The sequence below is a fragment of the Bos javanicus genome, chromosome 12 (assembly GCF_032452875.1).
Source record: "Bos javanicus breed banteng chromosome 12, ARS-OSU_banteng_1.0, whole genome shotgun sequence".
NCBI classification, from domain to species: domain Eukaryota; kingdom Metazoa; phylum Chordata; class Mammalia; order Artiodactyla; family Bovidae; genus Bos; species Bos javanicus.
In genome coordinates, this window is record NC_083879.1 from 28,618,586 (window position 1) to 28,636,991 (window position 18,406).

Sequence of the window (18,406 nt, forward strand, 5' to 3'; positions counted from 1 at the left end):
TTCATTTGTTCAGCAAATGTTTATTGAGTTGCCTCAGTTTAGACATTTTTCTACACACCGAGGATGTAGCAGTGAAAACTGGCCTCATGGAGCTTATGTGAGGATTGAAGTTAGGAAGTGAGTGTTTACCTTTCCCCTCTGTGTGACAGCAGGATAAACAGCACACAATAAGCATGGGCATATTTGGCAGTGGCTAATTCGGCAGGTCTTTTCTATATGCTGATTTTGTGTCAAGGACACTTTATGAACCATACTTTTGACTTTTGTGTTCATCTTTTACATTCATGCTAAACTGACTGCCCTCTGTGAACCTCATAGAGCAGACATCTCTAATTATTAGTCTTCTCTTGTTGGGGAATTTTATGAGTGCTGTAGCCATGTACAGGATTTTTATAATTGTAATGATAATGGGCCTTTTGGTTTTGTCTTTGGCATAATGATCAGTGGGCCTCAAGTGGTAAACAGAAATTTAAAAAGAAGGAAATAGCAAGAGAATGTGGTTGGCTCTTGGAGCCTCAAATCCTCTTCCTGCTGGTGGCCAGAGTATTTATACTGCCTCACTCCTTTAAGGAGGTAGGGCAGCCTGCTGGAAAGAGAATGGGGACTCCCATCTTGAAGTTCCTGCCGACCGGGTATGTGACCTTAAACAAATTGTCTTCTCAAAGCTGCAATTTTTTCACCTGAAAAAAAGAAAAAAAAAAAAACTGGTTTATGATACTCATCTGTCATGGGGATATTAAATGAGGATTAAATGAAATAAATTGTGCAAAGTTTTTGAAAAATAATAGGCTCTTAATAAGGGTTAATTCCCTTCCCCTGAGTATCTTTGTTGGTTGCAGCTTTGATTTGAAGTGCTCCTGGCAGAGCAATGTATTGACTTAATAAACTTGTTAACACATTTGCATGAATTAAGTGTATTTATTTTTAACTTTACAGTGTAAAAAGCTGGATCATCAGGGAATGGGACATAGACCAGGTTTTGATTTAGAAACAGAAGGTTGGGCAGAATCCAGAGGACAGGCTCTTGAATGAAGCAAGACCAGGCAGGGTGTGGGAGCTGTGGGGACAGTGTGAAATTCTGGATGCTAGTTGTAGGGGTGTGTAAATAGTCATGAGCTTGGGAAACTGACAACAAACTCCATTCTTGTCACCATTCTGTCTGGACTTGTCTGGGCTTGTGTTTGTTTGCAGTTGAATTCTCCATCTTCCAGGTACTGTTGAAGATCCTGATCATCAAGAAAGAGAGCTCAGTGCCAACCCGAAGGATAATGTAGAGTGATATAGTCATTGGACTGAAATTGGTTTGAATAATCTGTTCAACTATTCTGATCAGTTTCCTGAATACTAATAAAAAACTCAGCAAAAGAGGTAATAACTTGAATAATTTATTATCTAATTTTGAAGATACTTGCCCTATTTTATTTCATGAAGAAAATAAGACCCAGGAAACTTGAGTAGATATTTTAAAAATTGCATTGGAATAGAAGGATAGGCCCCTTTATCCAAATGTTGGTCAATGATTCCATTTGTAGAATTTCAAATCCAGAAAGCTCTGAAAACCAAAAGTTGTTTTGTTTTGTTTCTTAAATGTCTGGCATTAAAACTAAGTTGGCAGCAAAATTTGACCTGAACAGTCAGGTTAGTTGTACTCCTTATTTACCCCAGTTAGTGTGACTTTTCAGAAATTTCACTGGAGAAATATTAATGTGTTTAATTACCAGGGGTGCTCTAGACCTCACTCAGAACTTTCTGAATTCTGAAACAATTCTTACCTCAAGGATTTTGGTTAGGGATTGTGGGACTTGCACTATACTACAGTAACTATTATTTTTATTATTGCTATTATTTTAGTTTAATTGTACTTAACAGATTTCAAATATGAAAATTCATATTTGAAAAACAAGGTGTGATTTCTCATTATTCAACATGTAGGCATTTATGTAATCCCTATTTTCAGAAAGGGAGCATTGCCTACCTTATCTTACCTTCTACTCTTCTCATCCTGTTTTATCTTCTCCAGGGATTAAACCTCCAGGCTTCTCTAGAGGGCCGGCAGCTGCCTGTCTGTGGATGTTTGTTTCTTAAACAGACTTTTAACTGACTTTCCTATTTAGAGCCTCACCTCTAGCCCTGAATTTTCCAGTTGCTGAAATTTTAGGGGTTATGCAGAGTAAACGGTATTTCTTCTTGGCTTTCTATAATTCAAGTTTTGTTTCTTAATTGTTTTTCCAAATTAGTTAACACTAGGCCTTTTGCTTTCCAGTTTTTAATTATTTTGTTGCTGTGATCTTTTTTCTTACAGTATATATTAATACTTAAAAATAATAATCATATCCCCCATTCTCCTAATGCTCCCCCCACCCCCCAAAAAAAGCCTCTACATTCTCCTGGGGTTTCAATGAGAGAGTGGAAGCTAACTATTTGTATTCCTTCTGCTTGGTTGGGAATTGAGTGTTTTATTTAAAATAGCTCAACATTTTCCCTAGTTCATTTTGTACAGTTTCAGTTTATCTTTCTGCTAGACCATAAGTCTGATCCAGACAGAGACCAAGGTATCCAATGTTTGATTGAACTCCCTGAGATCTTGCTCTCTGTGCAGGCTCCTAGTGCTGTTGTGAAACTGGACTCACCTTTGGCCTAGAATGGAATGATTTCAGACAAGAGATGATAAGTATTAGGGTTGAAACACAGATGGCTGCAGAGGAGACTCTGGCATCTGGCAAATCTTTGCTTTCTTAGGGCCCTTCAGTAGCAACATTTATGGATTTCTAATGAATACACCACCATGGCTGTGCATAAGGGTAATAGTATAAATATTTAACAGTGAGTATGGCATAGCTAATGACCAATTCTGAGACTCTGTGCCGTATTGAAGCGTATCAGCTAACTATCCACCCAGGCTTGTACTTAGGATCCAGGATGCCCCCAGCTTTCTCCAGCCACTACCTTTATTACCTTGCCCTAATTTCCAGAATGAAGCTTTAGAAAAATGGGCTGGGATGACTTTCCCCACCTCCCAGGCTTCCTCTTCAAATCTTACACTCCTCAAGTGTCCCTATGCATAGTGGCAAATACTTGGTGCTTGGAAACAGATTATGGTTATCGCCTTGGGAGAGGCGTATGACCTCAAATAGAGGGATGGGATGTAGGAGGCAGTGGTAATGTGAGGTTAGAATGAGCAAAGTCAGTCTTATCCAGAGGACATTTCTTTGTTGGCAGACTTATCCCAGGCCACCGAGTCCTGAGCATTTCCCCTGTTGATTCAGCCCAGCAGACACTCTGCATGACTGCCGTCCCATTGTCCCCCTTCCCTAATCTCTTCCAGCTTCCTGTGTCCTTCATCCAGCTTCTAGGGGAAGGACGAGGGAAGAGCCAGAAAGGAGGAGTTTTAAGTAGAGAGGCGCTACCTCTGAATGGCCAAATAGTGCAGTGCAGACTGGTGGAAGGTGAAAGCTGGAGGTGCTAGAGCAACAAGGGGTCCCCCAGAGAAACAGCTAAGGAGGCACAGATGGATGCTTTCCTATTCTTTCAATTCATGTCATTCATATATATATATATGTAACAAGGTAAAAATGTATATAAGACATGTTTTTGAGTAAAAATTCAAATCAAAACTTTTGGTAGGGAAATCAGATAAAAGCTTTTGGTAGGGGAAGAAAGGACATAGAATGAGAATTGAGAAGCTACTACCTCTATTTTAAATGATTCTCCTCTGTTACAGGGTCTTTGGTTACACCGCTTTGGAAGCTTCATCTTGGTTTCAGACTTTCTGCCATATGGCATCTCCAGGGGAGAAACCTGGGGCTGATTTAAGCATTCCAAATTGTGGAGTATTTGGAACTATAGATTCAAGGGTTAAATTTCTGGTTTCCATGAGCTCTTCCTGTGTACCCCCTTGTTTTTCCACATCTTGTTAAGCAGTAATAATTAGAGAAAGATTTGAATGTTTCTTTGCTTGCCAAAAACTACTTCTAAGATTATTTTCTTTACCTCATCATAGCAATGGTTTGTAGGACAGCAAAGTGAGATTGTGCTGGTCATCACATTCTAGAGAAATAGAATAGAACTTGAGAGCTGAAAAACCTGGTTGGATGAACTGAGGGCATGAAGGAGTGTTAATCACAGGGATCCTCTGACCCGGGGTAGCCCTCCTCTCTGGAGGCTGCCACCTTGTTAGGGCAGTGAGGATCTGACTGTAGACGTTATCTGAGATTACTGTGACCCTCAGAACTGCTGATGTGGTCACTGACTGTTTACATTACTCCTCAGTTGAAGTTGTCCCTATCTTTGTTCAGTCTTAATCTTTAGTAAAGCCCATGCTCAGACTCATTCACTGAGAAGGCAGTTCAGGTCCATATACAATTATTGAGCACCTCTGAACGTCAGAGGCTGTGTTAGCTCTTGGGGTGACAAGGGTGACGCTGTCTTTGCCTTTGAACTTAGTCTAGTGGGAAGAAACAGATACACAAACAGCTTAAACGAACTGTGGTTCTGAGGAATAAATTGGGGAAAACAGAGCCTATTGACTAGTTAAATCTGAGAGCTAAGAGAAAGAAGTGTCTAGGGTCACTTTCAGATACTGCCAGCCTTTTTCTCCTCAATTCTGTCTGTCCTTTGTACTTTCTTTCAACAGATCCACTTTGCTGGGGGGGAGGGGGCACAGTCCTTAAGTGTGATCCCTGAGCCCCGACTTCAGCTGTCTGCTCTATTCTCCATCTTCTCACAGGGCAGGAATTTCCAAAGCTCTTGCCTCCAGCTCCAGGCCTCTCTTCTAACAGCACACACACATTTCCCAGGACCTCCTTCATTGCTCCAGCTGCCCCCTACACTGCAGTCTCAGTGTGCCCAAACTTCTAGTCCCCAAAGCTGTGTGTCCTGCTGCCCTATCCATGCTGCCTGGGACACCCTCTACAGAAGGAAATGGAAATGGACAGAAGTCACATGCAACACTGTCCAATAGAGATATGTCAGCCACATACATAATTCAGACTTTTCTACTAGCCACATTAAAAAGCAAAAAGAAACAGATGAAATTAATTTTAATAATATATTAACCTAATGTACTCACCATACTATCATTTCAACACATGAATATAAAAGTTATTGAGATATTTTACTTCATTTTTTTCATATGGAACCTTCGAAATTCAGTATGTATTTTAATCTCACTTGAAAGTGAAAAGTGAAAGTGAAAGTCGTTCAGTTGTGTCCAATTGTGTCCAATTTGCGACTCCTGGACTATACAGCCCATGGGATTCTCCAGGCCAGAATACTGGAGTAGGTAGCTGTTGCCTTCTCCAGGGGATCTTCCCAACCAAGGGATGGAACCCAGGTCTCCTGCAGTGCAGGTGGATTCTTTACCAGCTGAGCTACCAGGGATGCCCCAGTCTCACTTGGACCAGTCATATTTCATGTGTGGCTTGTGACTCCTATATTAGAGAACACAAGTCTAGAATGGAAAAGGTAGTATTTGAGGCTGGGCAAAAAGTTCTTGTAAGAAGTATGCTAGGATACATAGAAGTATGATAGGATACATACATGATAAGCGTCACATATTTTTATGATTCATCTATAGTCTCTGTTCCTTATGGTTTTCCCCTAATATTTAGAGAAGCTTTTGAGATTTCAGTGTTTCTCAGCAGTGCTAAAAATCCTTGCTCAGATGCTGGGAAGGGATATGTCAAGAGAGAGTAGCTCACCGCCCTGTCCTCCTCTGCCCCTCCCTAGTAGAACCCCAAGAGGAAGGTGAAATTCTGAGCATAGAGCCCCTCCCTGCTTGGAGAGTGCCTTCCAGAGCTCATTGTGCAATTCCTGGGTTTTGTTTTAGAAGTAAATTGCTTTTCTTCACAGTTCCTTTTCAAAATTTTCATACCTTAGCTGCCTGAAACAAAATGTATTTGCTTTACAATGGTTATTACAGCCCAAGCCACCATGTATCTGGGATTTTTCCAGGATGGTGTTAATTTTCAATACTGTCTCTTTCAGTCCACGCTTCTTAGATTTTAGTTCAGAAAATAGGATCTTTCTATCACACTCTTGAGTGTGAAATATTGGAAGGTACTGTGGTGATCAACCAACTGGCGCTCACCAGTTCCCAGAACTTAGAACTGAATTCTGGATGCTTCTCTCTAGTGTCAGTAGACTGCTCCTTTCCCTGGGGAGCTGAAATAGTTTCTGGGGAGACCATGTCTTTTCAGGCAACAAAGCGTGTACCTGGGCAGTAACCCTTCTTTCTCAGGAGGCCTAGTTTATACTACTGTTCATAAATCTGTCTGAGTTTTAAGGGGTGCCTTGTTTTAAAGAAGAGATTTCTAAAGTTATGTAGAAGCAACAAAGCTTTCTAAAAATATTTTTGGCCCGCTGATAAAGAAGAATTTAAAAAAAAAAAAAAAAGGTGGAGGAGGGGAGAATTATACAGGTCCTGGGAGAGTGGCATTAGCCACTGGGACACCAGCCAGATATTGGTGCTCACAAACTGGGGGAGACTATGGTTTTTACTGTTACTGTTCAAAATGCTGTTCACGTTCTCTTCCTCAACTAAAATTATTTCACTTTCAAGGCCTAGTGGGCGGTGGGATGGGGTAGGGCTTTTGCAGAAGGCCTGCCTTCCACACGGGCCGCCCGGGGAAGTGACCAGTGTCCTGCTCGGTGGGCCCAGGGCGACGGGGGCAGGGAGGCATGGTCTGGGCTGGAGGTGAGGGTGGGCGGTGGGAGGGGAGTGGAGGTTTTCCCGGCTGTCAGTCTCCCAGCGTCCCCGGCTTTCCAGGTAGGGACGACCCCTCCCACGCAGCGCGGTTCGGGCGGGTGGGAAGGAGGGGCTGGGCTGCGAGCGCCCGCCCCTCCATCTATCACATGGCCGGAGAGCCACAAAAACAACAGCTTTGGCCAAGACCGTGACTTCAGGAAAGGGAACGCAGGGCTCTCGCCGCCAGCCCCCACCCCATGGAGGAGAGTTTTCTTGAATCCTTTGGGAGGCTGAGCCTCCGGCAGCAGCAGCCACCGCCGCCTCGGCCGCCAGCCCCGCCGCCCCTGCGTGGGACACCTCCGCGCCGCCACAGCTTTCGGAAACACCTCTACCTCCTGCGAGGCCTCCCGGGCTCGGGGAAAACTACACTGGCCAGGTAATGATGCGCCGCGCGCCGAGTCCCCGTCGGGCTCCGGTCCAGCCCGCGCCTGCCGAGGGGAAGCCGGGCCACCCGGTTCCCGGCCGGGCCGCGGGCCTGAGACGCGGCGGCCCGTGCCGTGGGTTCCCAGGCTGCGCCCTCGCGGGAGGACGGTGGTCTGCACCGCGCCTGGCGCGAGCCCCCATGGCACCGCCCCCCCACCCCCGCCCCCCACCGCGCGGACCCCTGCCAGCGGGGCTGGACGCCTTCTCCCCGACTCTCGCAGCCTGGGGTCGGGGGCCCAAGGGCAGCCTTCTTTGGGAAAGCCCGATGGCGACTGCAGAGGAGACCGCCGGGCCGCCCGCTGGCGTGCAGGCACCCGCCACAGTGCGTCAACAGGCGTTTTAAACCAGAGCGGAGACGCTCGGGCCGGGGGTCGGGGCCGGGCCAGGGCGCGCGATCGCGTAGAATATCTGGCAGGTCGAGGCAGCCCCGCGTGTGCTTTGGTGACTGCGAAGGCGCACAGGTGCCCCTGGAAGGGGGTCGCGTGGCCTCGCAGGCCGTCACCGACACAGCCTTTCAACTGTCCCCAAGGCGCCCAAATTAGTTTACCCGCGAATTGCGTCAGCTGCCCCCGTATCGGGGCAGCGTGAATGACACGGGCTTGTTGCCTTGGCCACCTTGCTAGGCCTGCCGCTCCAGCCTCAACTCCCACCACTCTGCAGCGTTGAACTGTTTCTCTCCTTGGCTTTGCTGACGCTGGCCCGCCTGCCTGGTTTGCCTTTGCCTGGCTTGCCCCTCCGTTGCCCTTTCTCTTAACTGATTACAACAGCGCTTTAAGACTCAAGTCTGTTATCCTCGTACTCAGGGCTCCTCCGCTTCCTGTTTACACCTCTGCGGCTGTGCTCAGTTTTGCACATGGTTTTGTTTATCCTGTAAGTTTCTTGAAGGTGGGGGCCATATCTTACCCTGCAAAAGCGCAGTGTCTGGCAGTAGTATGTGTTCAGTAGAAGTGGTCCCTGGCCCTCAAAGAGCTTTCCATCTCACCAGAGACATAAGGCTAGCTAGCTGTAGAATCATAGGGGCTGGCCGTGGAACTGTGGAACCTTAGAAAAAGAATCCAGGTAGCAGTGTACAATCAGAAGCGGATTTGAATGGTACACAAAGAACGTGGGAGGAAGGGTTGGGTCCTGTAGGGTCAGGGAAAGATGACAGCCCTGGGGATGTGCTTCCAGTTTTAATTAGGATTCCTGGCTGATTTGCCTTTAGCAAAACCTTATTGCTACATTTTCACAGATTCAAGAAACTGGTGACTTCCAAATGGCCATTGGTACCCTTTTCTAAGAACGACACACATTTCAATAGGTCTTTTCTCTGAGTGGAGAATGGGGAAGCTTTCCTGGAACCTGGCAGAACTTGATTATTTTATGATAGTCATGGTGGGTACATCTGTTACCAACCAGATACTTCTTGCAGTCAAACCCTCTTCAGTTTTACTTTGGCCTTGCTGATCTGTCGCCTCTCACATACACTGTGTCCAAGAAGGGAATAAACGTCTTTGGCCAGATTTTGTTTCGAGCTACCCAGAGGGGAGTAATATGGTGAGTGCAGGGTGCACAGAATTGAACAGCAGAAGTGGTGTGTTTTAGGCCTCAACTTTCTTCATTTCCAAAGCTAGTGCGTTGGCCTGGTTGATCTTAAGGTCCCTTCTGGCTCTAACAGCTACACTTTTAAGATTTTAATTCCTGGTTGACTTTTGGCTAAGTGGAAGACACCAGATAAGAGACCAACTTATTAAAGAACGTCTTTCTAGGAATGGCTGCCATGAGCACTGGCCTGGAAGTCTGAAGACTTTGCTTTTAGATCCTCATTGTCACAAAACAGTTTGGTGACTTTGGACAGTCACCTGTTCTTTACTTTCCTTATAAGTGAATAGTAAGAGATTAGGTTAGATGATTTACTGAAGATCTTTGTAGCTCTTAATTTCTAATTGTAAGACTTAAAAGTGTTTTGTTAGTAAAGGCTAGGTAAAGAGCTCTGAACTTTGAGTCAATTTATGGCTTTTCTTTTTTTCTGGCCGCACCCAATGGTTCATGGGACCTTAGTTCCTGGAACAGGGATCGGGCCTGTGCCTCTGCATTGGAAATGCAGAATCTTAACTACTGGACCACTAGGGAAGTCCTAATTTATGGCTTCAAATCCAAGCTCTGCCATGGAATAGCTGTGCTCTCAACTCCTCAGTTTCCTTCCCTGTTAAACAGGGAAATCTGCTCCATCTGCTTCAGAGGACTCCTGTGAGGATTACATCTGTGTGGGAGAACTTGTTAAACCTTAAACCGCTGTATACATTTTAAGAGGTGTTCATTTCTGCTGAAGATGTTGACCAGCTGAGATCATCTTCATGGTGTTCCTGGGGAGAAGCCTGACTCTGAAGTGAAGGAGGCAGCTGGGAGCTGACGTTGTGAGGTCTCTTGATAGGCTGGACCTGGGCAATTCTGAGAACACAGAACTTTGGCCCTGCTTTGAGGTGGGTTGTGTATTTACATGGAAATCAGGAGAACAGGCAAGGATACAAGCCACAGCTCAGCAAGGAGAGAGGCCTGCAGTGAGGATGCAGAACGTCACAGGCCATTTGTGGGGAGAAAAGGAGGATTGCAAATTGTTTTTAAAAAAAATACACGTAGGTAAGAAAGTAGTAAAAACTGTAAGGCTATCTTATGTATTGTTGGATTCTGGGAAATTCATATTTTTATTATTCTATGTATATTCCAAATTTTCTATAATGAGCATGTATTTCTTGAATCAGGAAAATAAAACTTAAAAAAAAATTGGAGGAGATCTGCTTTTACAAATGCAGGTTCATCTTTTTTTCTACTTAACTTTCATTTCTCATTTGATTAAACAAATAAAAATGCTTTTGAAATTAGGCTCTGTCTGGTGTCCCAAATCAATGTTAGATTTCTGTGCTTTTCATCTGTATGTTTTCACACTTTGCAGGGACTGGAATGTGGAAAACATCTATTTAAATTCTATGGGCATGTTAAAAAACAGTTGAAGTTTTTATCTGCCTTAAAATTTTTAAGTACATCAGAGTACTAAAAAATTAGCTTCCCTGCTATATGTGTTTTATCACCTCTATTTCATTTAAAAAGCATTTCAAAAATAGGTTATTGTCATTGGCCTGTAAACTCTACTTCCAGGAATTCATCCTAAGGCAATAACTGGACAAGTGCATGAGATTAGAGGGATGTTAAGCACAGAGTTTTGATGTCCTAGAAAAAAATGTGAGCCAACTTAAGTGTACAAAAATAGAGGATTGGCTTATAAGTCACGTGTTATTAATGAAAACATAGATGTACGTTTGACATCTATGTTCTAATATACACAAAAATACCATTTTTTGTTTTAAGAAATGTGTAAAAAGATAAGTATCTATAGTTGATTTTTAGGCAGTGGGTAGAATACAGACTTTTGCCCCTGACTTTCTCATTTTTTTCTCAACTTTTTCCATAAAAAGTTTGCAAACTTTTTAAAGCTGAAAATAACTTTTTAACTGCAAGTAGTTTTATTCAATAACTTGGCTCTATAGACATAGGTTGTATGATGAAGCATTTATTAAATAACCAAGTAAATAAGTAATTTTTTATATAAAGGGCTTCCCTAGGGTTATTCTTGGTTTGGACATACAAAGAAGTTTTTTTTAATCTGTAAGGAGACTGATTTTAATTACTCAGGGCTATTAATTGTTTAATTATGAACTATTTTATTACATTTTATTAGCCTGTGAACTAGTATAGATCATTTGATTGAACACCTCAGGTTCTTTTTCATTAAAATGGAGCTAATATTCCTTTAGTTAGTTTATTGTGAGGATTTAAGATACTGTGGTAAACAATCATCCTGTTGCTCGGGGCTGGTGCCCTGGGATGACCCAGAGGGATGGGATGAGGAGAGAGGTGGGATGGAGGTTCAGGATGGGGAACACGTGTACATCCGTGGTGGATTCATGTCAGTGTATGGCAAAACCAGTACAATATTATAAAGTAATTAGCCTCCAGTTAAAATAAATTTATATTAAAAAAAACAATCATCCTGTGATTATGAATGTGAAAGCACTGTAGAATGTGTGGTCTTCATAAATACCAACTATTGTTAATTACTCACTAGTCAACAATAGAAGTATTTCCTAAGTACTGATAAGACTATTAACACCTCAGATGGTAAAGAATCTGCCAGAAATGCGACCTGGGTTCAATCCAGGGTTGGGAAGATCCCCAGGAGGAGGGCTTGGCAACCCACTCCAGTATTCTTGCCTGGTGAATTCCCATGGACAGAGGAGCCTGGTGGGCTGCAGTGCATGGTGGCTCAAAGAATTGGACACGACTGGTTGGATGGCATCGCTGACTCGATGGACGTGAGTCTTAGTGAACTCTGGGAGTTGGTGATGGACAGGGAGGCCTGGCGTGCTGCGATTCATGGGGTCACAAAGAGTCGGACATGACTGAGTGACTGATCTGATCTGATCTGAAGTGACTAAGCACAGTAAGGTACATATAATATAAGGTTGAGAGAAGGAGCCTACACATGACTAACAAATGGAAGATAGTAACCAGCACACTGCTGTGGGTAAGTAAAGTCTCATGGGAAGTAGCCTCTTCTGTGCTGGTGGTGGTCAAGGCCAGTGGAGTCACTGAGGATGGTTATTAGGAGGATAGGATAATTAGGGAAGAGCTAGTCTCTTCCATGTGGAGGTGGTTCTCAGACTGCCCTGGAAGACCAGGAGGATGTCTGAAGACCAGAAAGCCAAGGAAAAGGATTAGCATCATACATAAGATGATAGGGATAGGAAAGACCTTGAGTGTTCTAGGCTCACGAGTAGCAGGGCTTGATTGCAGTGAATTGTTCATATTGAGTGTGTTGGTTAGGTAACCCCATGGCCAGACCACGGAGAATGTTAAAAAGCTGGATAAAAAAGTATAGGATTGAGAGAAGAAATAGAATTCCAATTCCAAGACCCTTTTACCCTCAGCAGGTGATCCAGAACTATTTGTTTCCACAGCTGAACTGATATATACTCATTTGGATCTGCACCTGTTCTTTCCTCTGACTTCAATGAAAACATCTGTGGACTTCTGTTTACTTCTGTGCTTTCTTCTGTGTGTGTGTGTGTAATGTCCCCCCTTTGAGGACATTTTAACCGTTTTTAAGTGTGTCCGATTCAGGGCTATTAATTACATGATATGCTGTCATCACCACTGTCTTTTATAAAAAATTTTTATCACCACAAACAGAAACTCTATCCATTAAGCAATGCATCTCCCTTCCCCTCAGCTCCTGGTAACCTACCTCTGATCAGTTTTCTATTTCTGTATTTGACTACTCTAGATACCTTATGAAAGGGGAATCATATGGTATTTGTCCTTTTGTGTATGGCTTATTTCACTTAGCTTAATGTTTTCAGGGTTCATCTATGTTATAGCATGTGTCAGAATTTCATTACTTTGTGACTGAATAATATTGCCTTACATGAATATATGACTAAAACATCCTTTTGAAATGGCAATAGTTTAGGGTAGTCTTTTTTTTTAATTTTAATGGTCTTGTTTGAAAAATTAAAAGTTCTCAACCTTAAGTCAGTTCATGCATTTTAAATCTTTAAGTTTGAGTCAAAGCAAAGCCTGGGGACCATGCTTTATGACACACATCCTTTGCAATGTTTGTTTAGGCACCATCAAAAATGGTTTGTGATATGGATTCAGTAGGCTCAAAGGATATTCACTGACAGCTGTCTTTTCTCCTTATTCATATGTCTGGATGACTTGTAATTTTCCATTAAGAGAAATAAGTTTTCATTATTTCTTGGCACCAGAGCTGTCCAAGGAGGTGAAAGGATGCTTTCCTGATGTGATGCAATGATAGAACAGAGATGGGGACGAAGGTACACTTTAAACCAAATGCAGTTTAAAAAAAAAATATGAGAAGCAGTGGGAAGAGGGGATTAGTTAGGTTAACTAAGTAGTGAGTAATTAGACCCCAGAGCATATTCGCTCCACAGTGCTCTGGACCATGGTGTTTTTAATTATGAGGCTAGGGTTCTCATAAGTAAAAGCAAGGTCAAAATAGAGAGTTTGTAGTATTCCAGGTCTGTGTGTATGAAAATTAGAGCATCAGGCAGGTGCCATCTCAGATTTTTAGCCACTCAGGTCTACTTGGAGAAGCTACTGACTTTTTATATTTTTAGTGATTTTTTTCCTAAGGTGGTTCCTGAATCTCTTCTCCCCAGTGCTGAGAGTCCTTGCAGTGCCTCTCTCTGAAGGTTGGGAAGAAACAGGACTATATATGCTACCTGTGATCACGGAGAGTAAGAACACACAGTGCAGTGTCTTTTCTCAGTCGTGTACTAGAAAGGTAACAGGAGAATCACCACCACTATAGTCCTTGAGCTACTGGGGTATGGGAAGAAGATCCTACTGAATTTGGGCCATGTAATGTCATAGGTGTGGTTACGATTAGAGAAGCAGTAGAAATAGAGAAAGAAACGAAAGGGGAAGAATATTCTTATAGGAAAATCTCAGGAAAGGATCAGGAAGTTCTCACAGAGTTCATCTAGTCCAAGCTGAAGACACTAAACTCTAAGAAGTTATATATCTTTTTTAAAAATTGTATTAAAGTATAGTTGATTTACAGTGTTGTGTTAATTTTTTCTGTACAGCAAAATGACTCATATATATATATGTATATATTCTTTTTCACATTATTTTCCATTATGGTTTGTCACAGAATATTGAATATAGTTCTCTGTGTAGGACCTTGTTGTTTATCCATCCTACACATAATTTCCTCTGCCAATTCCAAACTCCCATTCCTTCCCTTCCCTCCCTCTTCCGCTTTGGTAACCACAGGTCTGTTCTGTATATCTGTGAATCTATTTTTTTTTCATAGATTATGTTCATTTGTATTGTTATTTTAGATTCTACATATAAATGATATCATTTGGTATTTGTCTTTCTCTTTCTGACTTTGTTTAGTACGATAATCTTTAGGTCTGTTCATATTGCTGCAAATGGCATTATTTCAAGAAGTTACATATCTTGATCAAGGTCATAGTGGATAAATTCTCCTTATTTCAAATCAGACTTTTTTCTTCTGCACCAAAGGAAGAGGCCAGTGAGAGTGACCTGATCAAAGTGTAATGAGGTTGATTTCAATCTGTTGTGTAATGAAAAAACTTGTCAATACCCTATAAAAAGAGCTTGCTGCTGCTGCTGCTGCTGCTGCTAAGTCGCTTCAGTCGTGTCTGACTCTGTGCGACCCCATAGACGGCAGCCCACTAGGCTCCTCTGTCCCTGGGATTCTCCAGGCAACAATACTAGAGTGGGTTGCTATTTCCTTCTCCATTGCATGAAAGTGAAAAGTGAAAATGAAGTCGCTCAGTCGTGCCCAACTCTTAGCGACCCCATGGACTGCAGCCCACCAGGCTCCTCCGTCCATGGGATTTTCCAGGCAAGAGTGCTAAAGTGGGTTGCCATTGCCTTCTCTGATAAAAAGAGCTTAGTTTATCTGTATTTCAACCGTCAGGGTAAGGAACCCACATGTTATTACGTGATTCCTTCTCGTCGGAGCATGACTGAGTTGACCAGCAAAGCATTAAACATAGGAGAAACCTGTGGCATTGCTGAATTCTCTGGAAAGTTGCTGTTCACACGCAAGACATTGAAAGGAATTTCTGCTGGAAAGTGCAGTGGAGCCACTCTGGCACATGAGGGCTAACTAGGAGTCTGGTTTGGAATCTCGTAAACATGCCCTGCTTTGGAGGTGTGAGGACGAGAGTGAGCCTGGGATGGCCTGGGAACTATTTACTGGAATGCCCTTAGCCCCTGTGGCTTGGCGGCGTTCATGAAGCTGGTGATGGCTGAGCTCCATCTGCTTAAGGGCAAGGCTTAGCCTTGGCATTGCAGTTGGCAGCACCAAGAAGATCAGCCACACCTTGATCAGGCTCAAGATTTTTACAGTTATGTCTCCCTCCCCATTCTCCTCAGGTTGCTGAGTTGCTGAACCTGTTTCCTGCCTCCCAGCTTACAGTCATTGGGGAAGGTTCTGATAACATCTAGAGGAAGTACTGGAGTCTAGGAAGAATGCTCTTTCCCAGTCTCCTTTGGGGATAAACCTGAGGTTTTGGTAAAATTCTCAACACATAAAGAGTAAATAGAAATTCTCAGAGATTCTTTTCAACCCTATACAAAGTTTGCATAATTAAGGCAACAAAACCTGATATTTAAGAACCACTCATACACTTACCAAATATCTATTATGTCTCATGTAGAGTAGAGCATTGAACAAAAAAAGACAAAATCCCTGCCTTCATGCACCATATATTCTGTGAGAAAAAAAATTTTTCTTTTTTCTGAAAGGAAGGAAATTTTAAATAACACCTGCTCTACTTTTCAAAAAAACCTAAAATATTTCCATTTCTATTCCACTTGAGGATATACCCTCAGGAGATGTTCTACATATTCACAAGTAGATTGGCACAGTGATGTTCACTGAAAATTTTGTTTATGGTACAGAAGATTGCAGACAACCTCAGTGTCACTAGAGAAAGAAGATAACTGTGGTTTATTTTACGGCCCTCAGTTACAGTTGTTTAGTGTAAAGCTCTGAGGCCAGAAGCCTGGGTTTTAATCCATGTGTGCCACTCACTTGTCTTTTTTTTATTTCCAGGCTTTATTGAGGTGTAACTGATAACATTATGTAAGTTTAACTTGTAAAGTGTGTTGATTTGATACCTTCCTGCGTTGAAAAATGGTTACCTCTGTAGTCTTGGCTAACACTGCCATTGTGTCACATAATCACCATTTCTTTTCTGTGATGAGAACATATTAGGATCTACTCAGCAGCTTTTTGGTGCATAATACAGGATTAGCAGTAACCACCATGCAGTGCATTAGATCCCCAGAACTTAGTCATCTTTTACTTGAAAGTTTGTACCCTTTGACCGACATTTCCCACACCCTCAGCCCCTGGAAACCATCACTATACTCTGTTTCTATGAGTTTGACTTTTTTAGATTCCACGTATAAGTGAGGTCATATAGCATTTGTCTTTGTCTGATTTATTTCACTTAACATAATGACCTTAAAGTTCATTGATGTTGTCACAAATGGAAGCATTTCCTTCTTTTTCCTGGCTGAAAAATATCCCATTGCATATATTTACCACATTTATCCACTTGCCCACTGCCAAACACTTGTTTTCATATTTTGGCTATTGTGAATAATGCTTTAGTAAACATGGGGAGTATACAGATAATTTGAAGATCCTGTTTTCATTTCCTTTGGGTGTAAACCAAAAGTGGGATTACTGGATCTCAGGGTAGTTCTATTTTTAACTTGTTGAGAAATCTCCATTCTGTTTTCCACAGAGGCTGCAATAATTTACTTTCCTTTTAACTGTGCACAAGGGTTTCCTTTTCTCCACATCCTCATAAACACTTTTAATATCTTGTTTTGCTGATGATAGCCATTCTAACAGGAGTGAGGTGATAGTTCATTGGGATTTTGATTTGCATCTCCTTCATGATTAGCACTGTTGAGCACCTTTCTATGTACCTGTGTGCCATTTGTATGTCTTGGGAAAAATGTCTATTCAGATCCTCTGGTCTTTTTTTAATTGGATTTTTTTTTTTTTTTTGCTAATGAGTTGTATGAGTTATTTACATTTTTTGGTTATTAATCCCATATCAGATATATGATTTGGAAATATTTTCTTCCATTTGGTAAGTTCAGTTCAGTCACTCAGTTGTGTCCGATGCTTTGCAGCCCTATGGACTGCAGCACGCCAGGCTTCCCTGTCCAACAACCAACTCCTGAGCTTATTCAAACACATGTCCTTCGAGTTGGTGATGCCATTTGGTAGATTGCCTTTTTATTTTGTTGATTGTTTCCTTTGCTGTGTAGAAGCTTTTCAGTTTGATGTAGCCTCTTTTACTACTTTTTTTGCTTTTGTGGCTTGTGCTTTTTGATGTAATACCTAAAAACTGATTGCCAAGACCAGTGTCAAGGAGATTTTCCCCTACGCTTTCTTCTAGGAGTTTTATGCTTCAGGTCTTACACTTAAGTCTTTAATCCATTTCAGGTTTTTATTAGTGGCTTGAGATAGGGATCCATTTTCATTCTGTTTTAACCACATAAAAGCTGAAATTTTAGATGGATTGAGGAGTGAAATATAATAGAACATAGATGAATATTTACATAATCTTGGGTTGGGAAAGACTGTTATAAATGTATTATCAAAGACAGAAAGTAGAACGTAAAAGATGAGTTCATGTGACTAAGAAAAGTTCTGTTAATTGAGACTTGTATGTTAGAGTTCATTATAAACAAAATTAAAAATAAATTGAGGTACTTAATAAAGATTTTACAAATTAATTTAGCCATAAACCTCCCAATAAGGAGGTTTTATCAACAACCACAGGACATGAAAATGCAGTTCACAAAAGAATATCTCTAAATGAGCAGCACACATAAGGAAAAATACTTAAACTTGCTGAGAATCAAAGAAGTTGGGGACAAACTAAATACCTGGCCACAGAGTATTGGTTAAGTAAATTATGGTTCATCCATATGAATAACTCATCAAAAATAATGTCATAATACGACCCAGCAATCCCACTAATGGGCATATACACCGAGGAAACCAGAATTGAAAGAGACACATGTACCCCAGTGTTCATCACAGCACTGTTTACAATAGCTAGGACATGGAAGCAACCTATATGTCCATTGGCAGACAAATGGATAAGAAAGCTGTGGTACATATACACAATGGAATATTACTCAGCTATTAAAAAGAACACATTTGAATCAGTTCTACTGAGGTGGATGAAACTGGAGCCTATTATACAGAGTAAGTCAGAAAGAAAAACACCAATACAGTATATTAACACATATATAAGGAATTTAGAAAGATGGTAATGATGACCCTATATGTGAGACAGCAAAAGAGACACAGACATAAAGAACAGACTTTTGGACTCTGTGGGAGAAAGTGAGGGTGGGATGATTTGAGAGAATATATATGTTTCAATGTATATTATCATATGTGAAATAGATCGCCAGTCCAGGTTTGATGCATGAGACAGGGTGCTCACTGCTGGTGCACTGGTACGACCCTGAGAGATGGGATGGGGAGGGAGGTGGGAGGGGGATTCAGGATAGGGGATACATGTACACCCATGGCTGACTCATGTCAGTGTATGGCAAAACCCACTACAATATTGTTAAGTAATTAGCCTCCAATTAAAA

General features: G+C 42.0%; 2 protein-coding genes and 1 long non-coding RNA gene across 12 annotated transcripts in view; 2 read left to right on the plus strand and 1 right to left on the minus strand.

Moving 5' to 3' along the window:
• On the minus strand, nt 1-9,029 carry LOC133258339 (uncharacterized). Of its 2 annotated transcripts, none has more exons than XR_009739973.1 (2): nt 8,072-9,029; nt 1-680 (listed from the first exon to the last, which is right to left on the minus strand). It is a non-coding gene; the product is annotated as an uncharacterized LOC133258339 (long non-coding RNA). The 2 variants fall into 2 exon arrangements; XR_009739974.1 differs by having other exon boundaries at nt 1-1,226.
• Nucleotides 1-18,406, plus strand: part of N4BP2L2 (NEDD4 binding protein 2 like 2) — an 86,626-nt gene that overhangs the window by 60,203 nt on the left and 8,017 nt on the right. For 4 of the 5 annotated variants that reach the window (XR_009739956.1, XR_009739958.1, XR_009739959.1 and 1 more), the window contains one exon: nt 1,212-1,368. The gene's annotated coding sequence lies outside the window, so the exon portion shown is untranslated. Of the gene's footprint in view, nt 1-1,191; nt 1,369-18,406 lie in introns of all 5 variants that reach the window. The other variant, XR_009739957.1, reaches the window with a different exon arrangement.
• N4BP2L1 (NEDD4 binding protein 2 like 1) overlaps nt 6,726-18,406 on the plus strand; it is a 22,811-nt gene continuing 11,130 nt past the window's right edge. For 2 of the 5 annotated variants that reach the window (XM_061434823.1, XM_061434824.1), the window contains exon 1: nt 6,730-7,121. In XM_061434823.1, coding sequence (XP_061290807.1) covers nt 6,943-7,121 — 179 coding nt within the window. In that variant the 5' untranslated portion in view covers nt 6,730-6,942. Of the gene's footprint in view, nt 7,122-18,406 lie in introns of all 5 variants that reach the window. The other 3 variants (XM_061434822.1, XM_061434825.1, XM_061434821.1) reach the window with 3 other exon arrangements.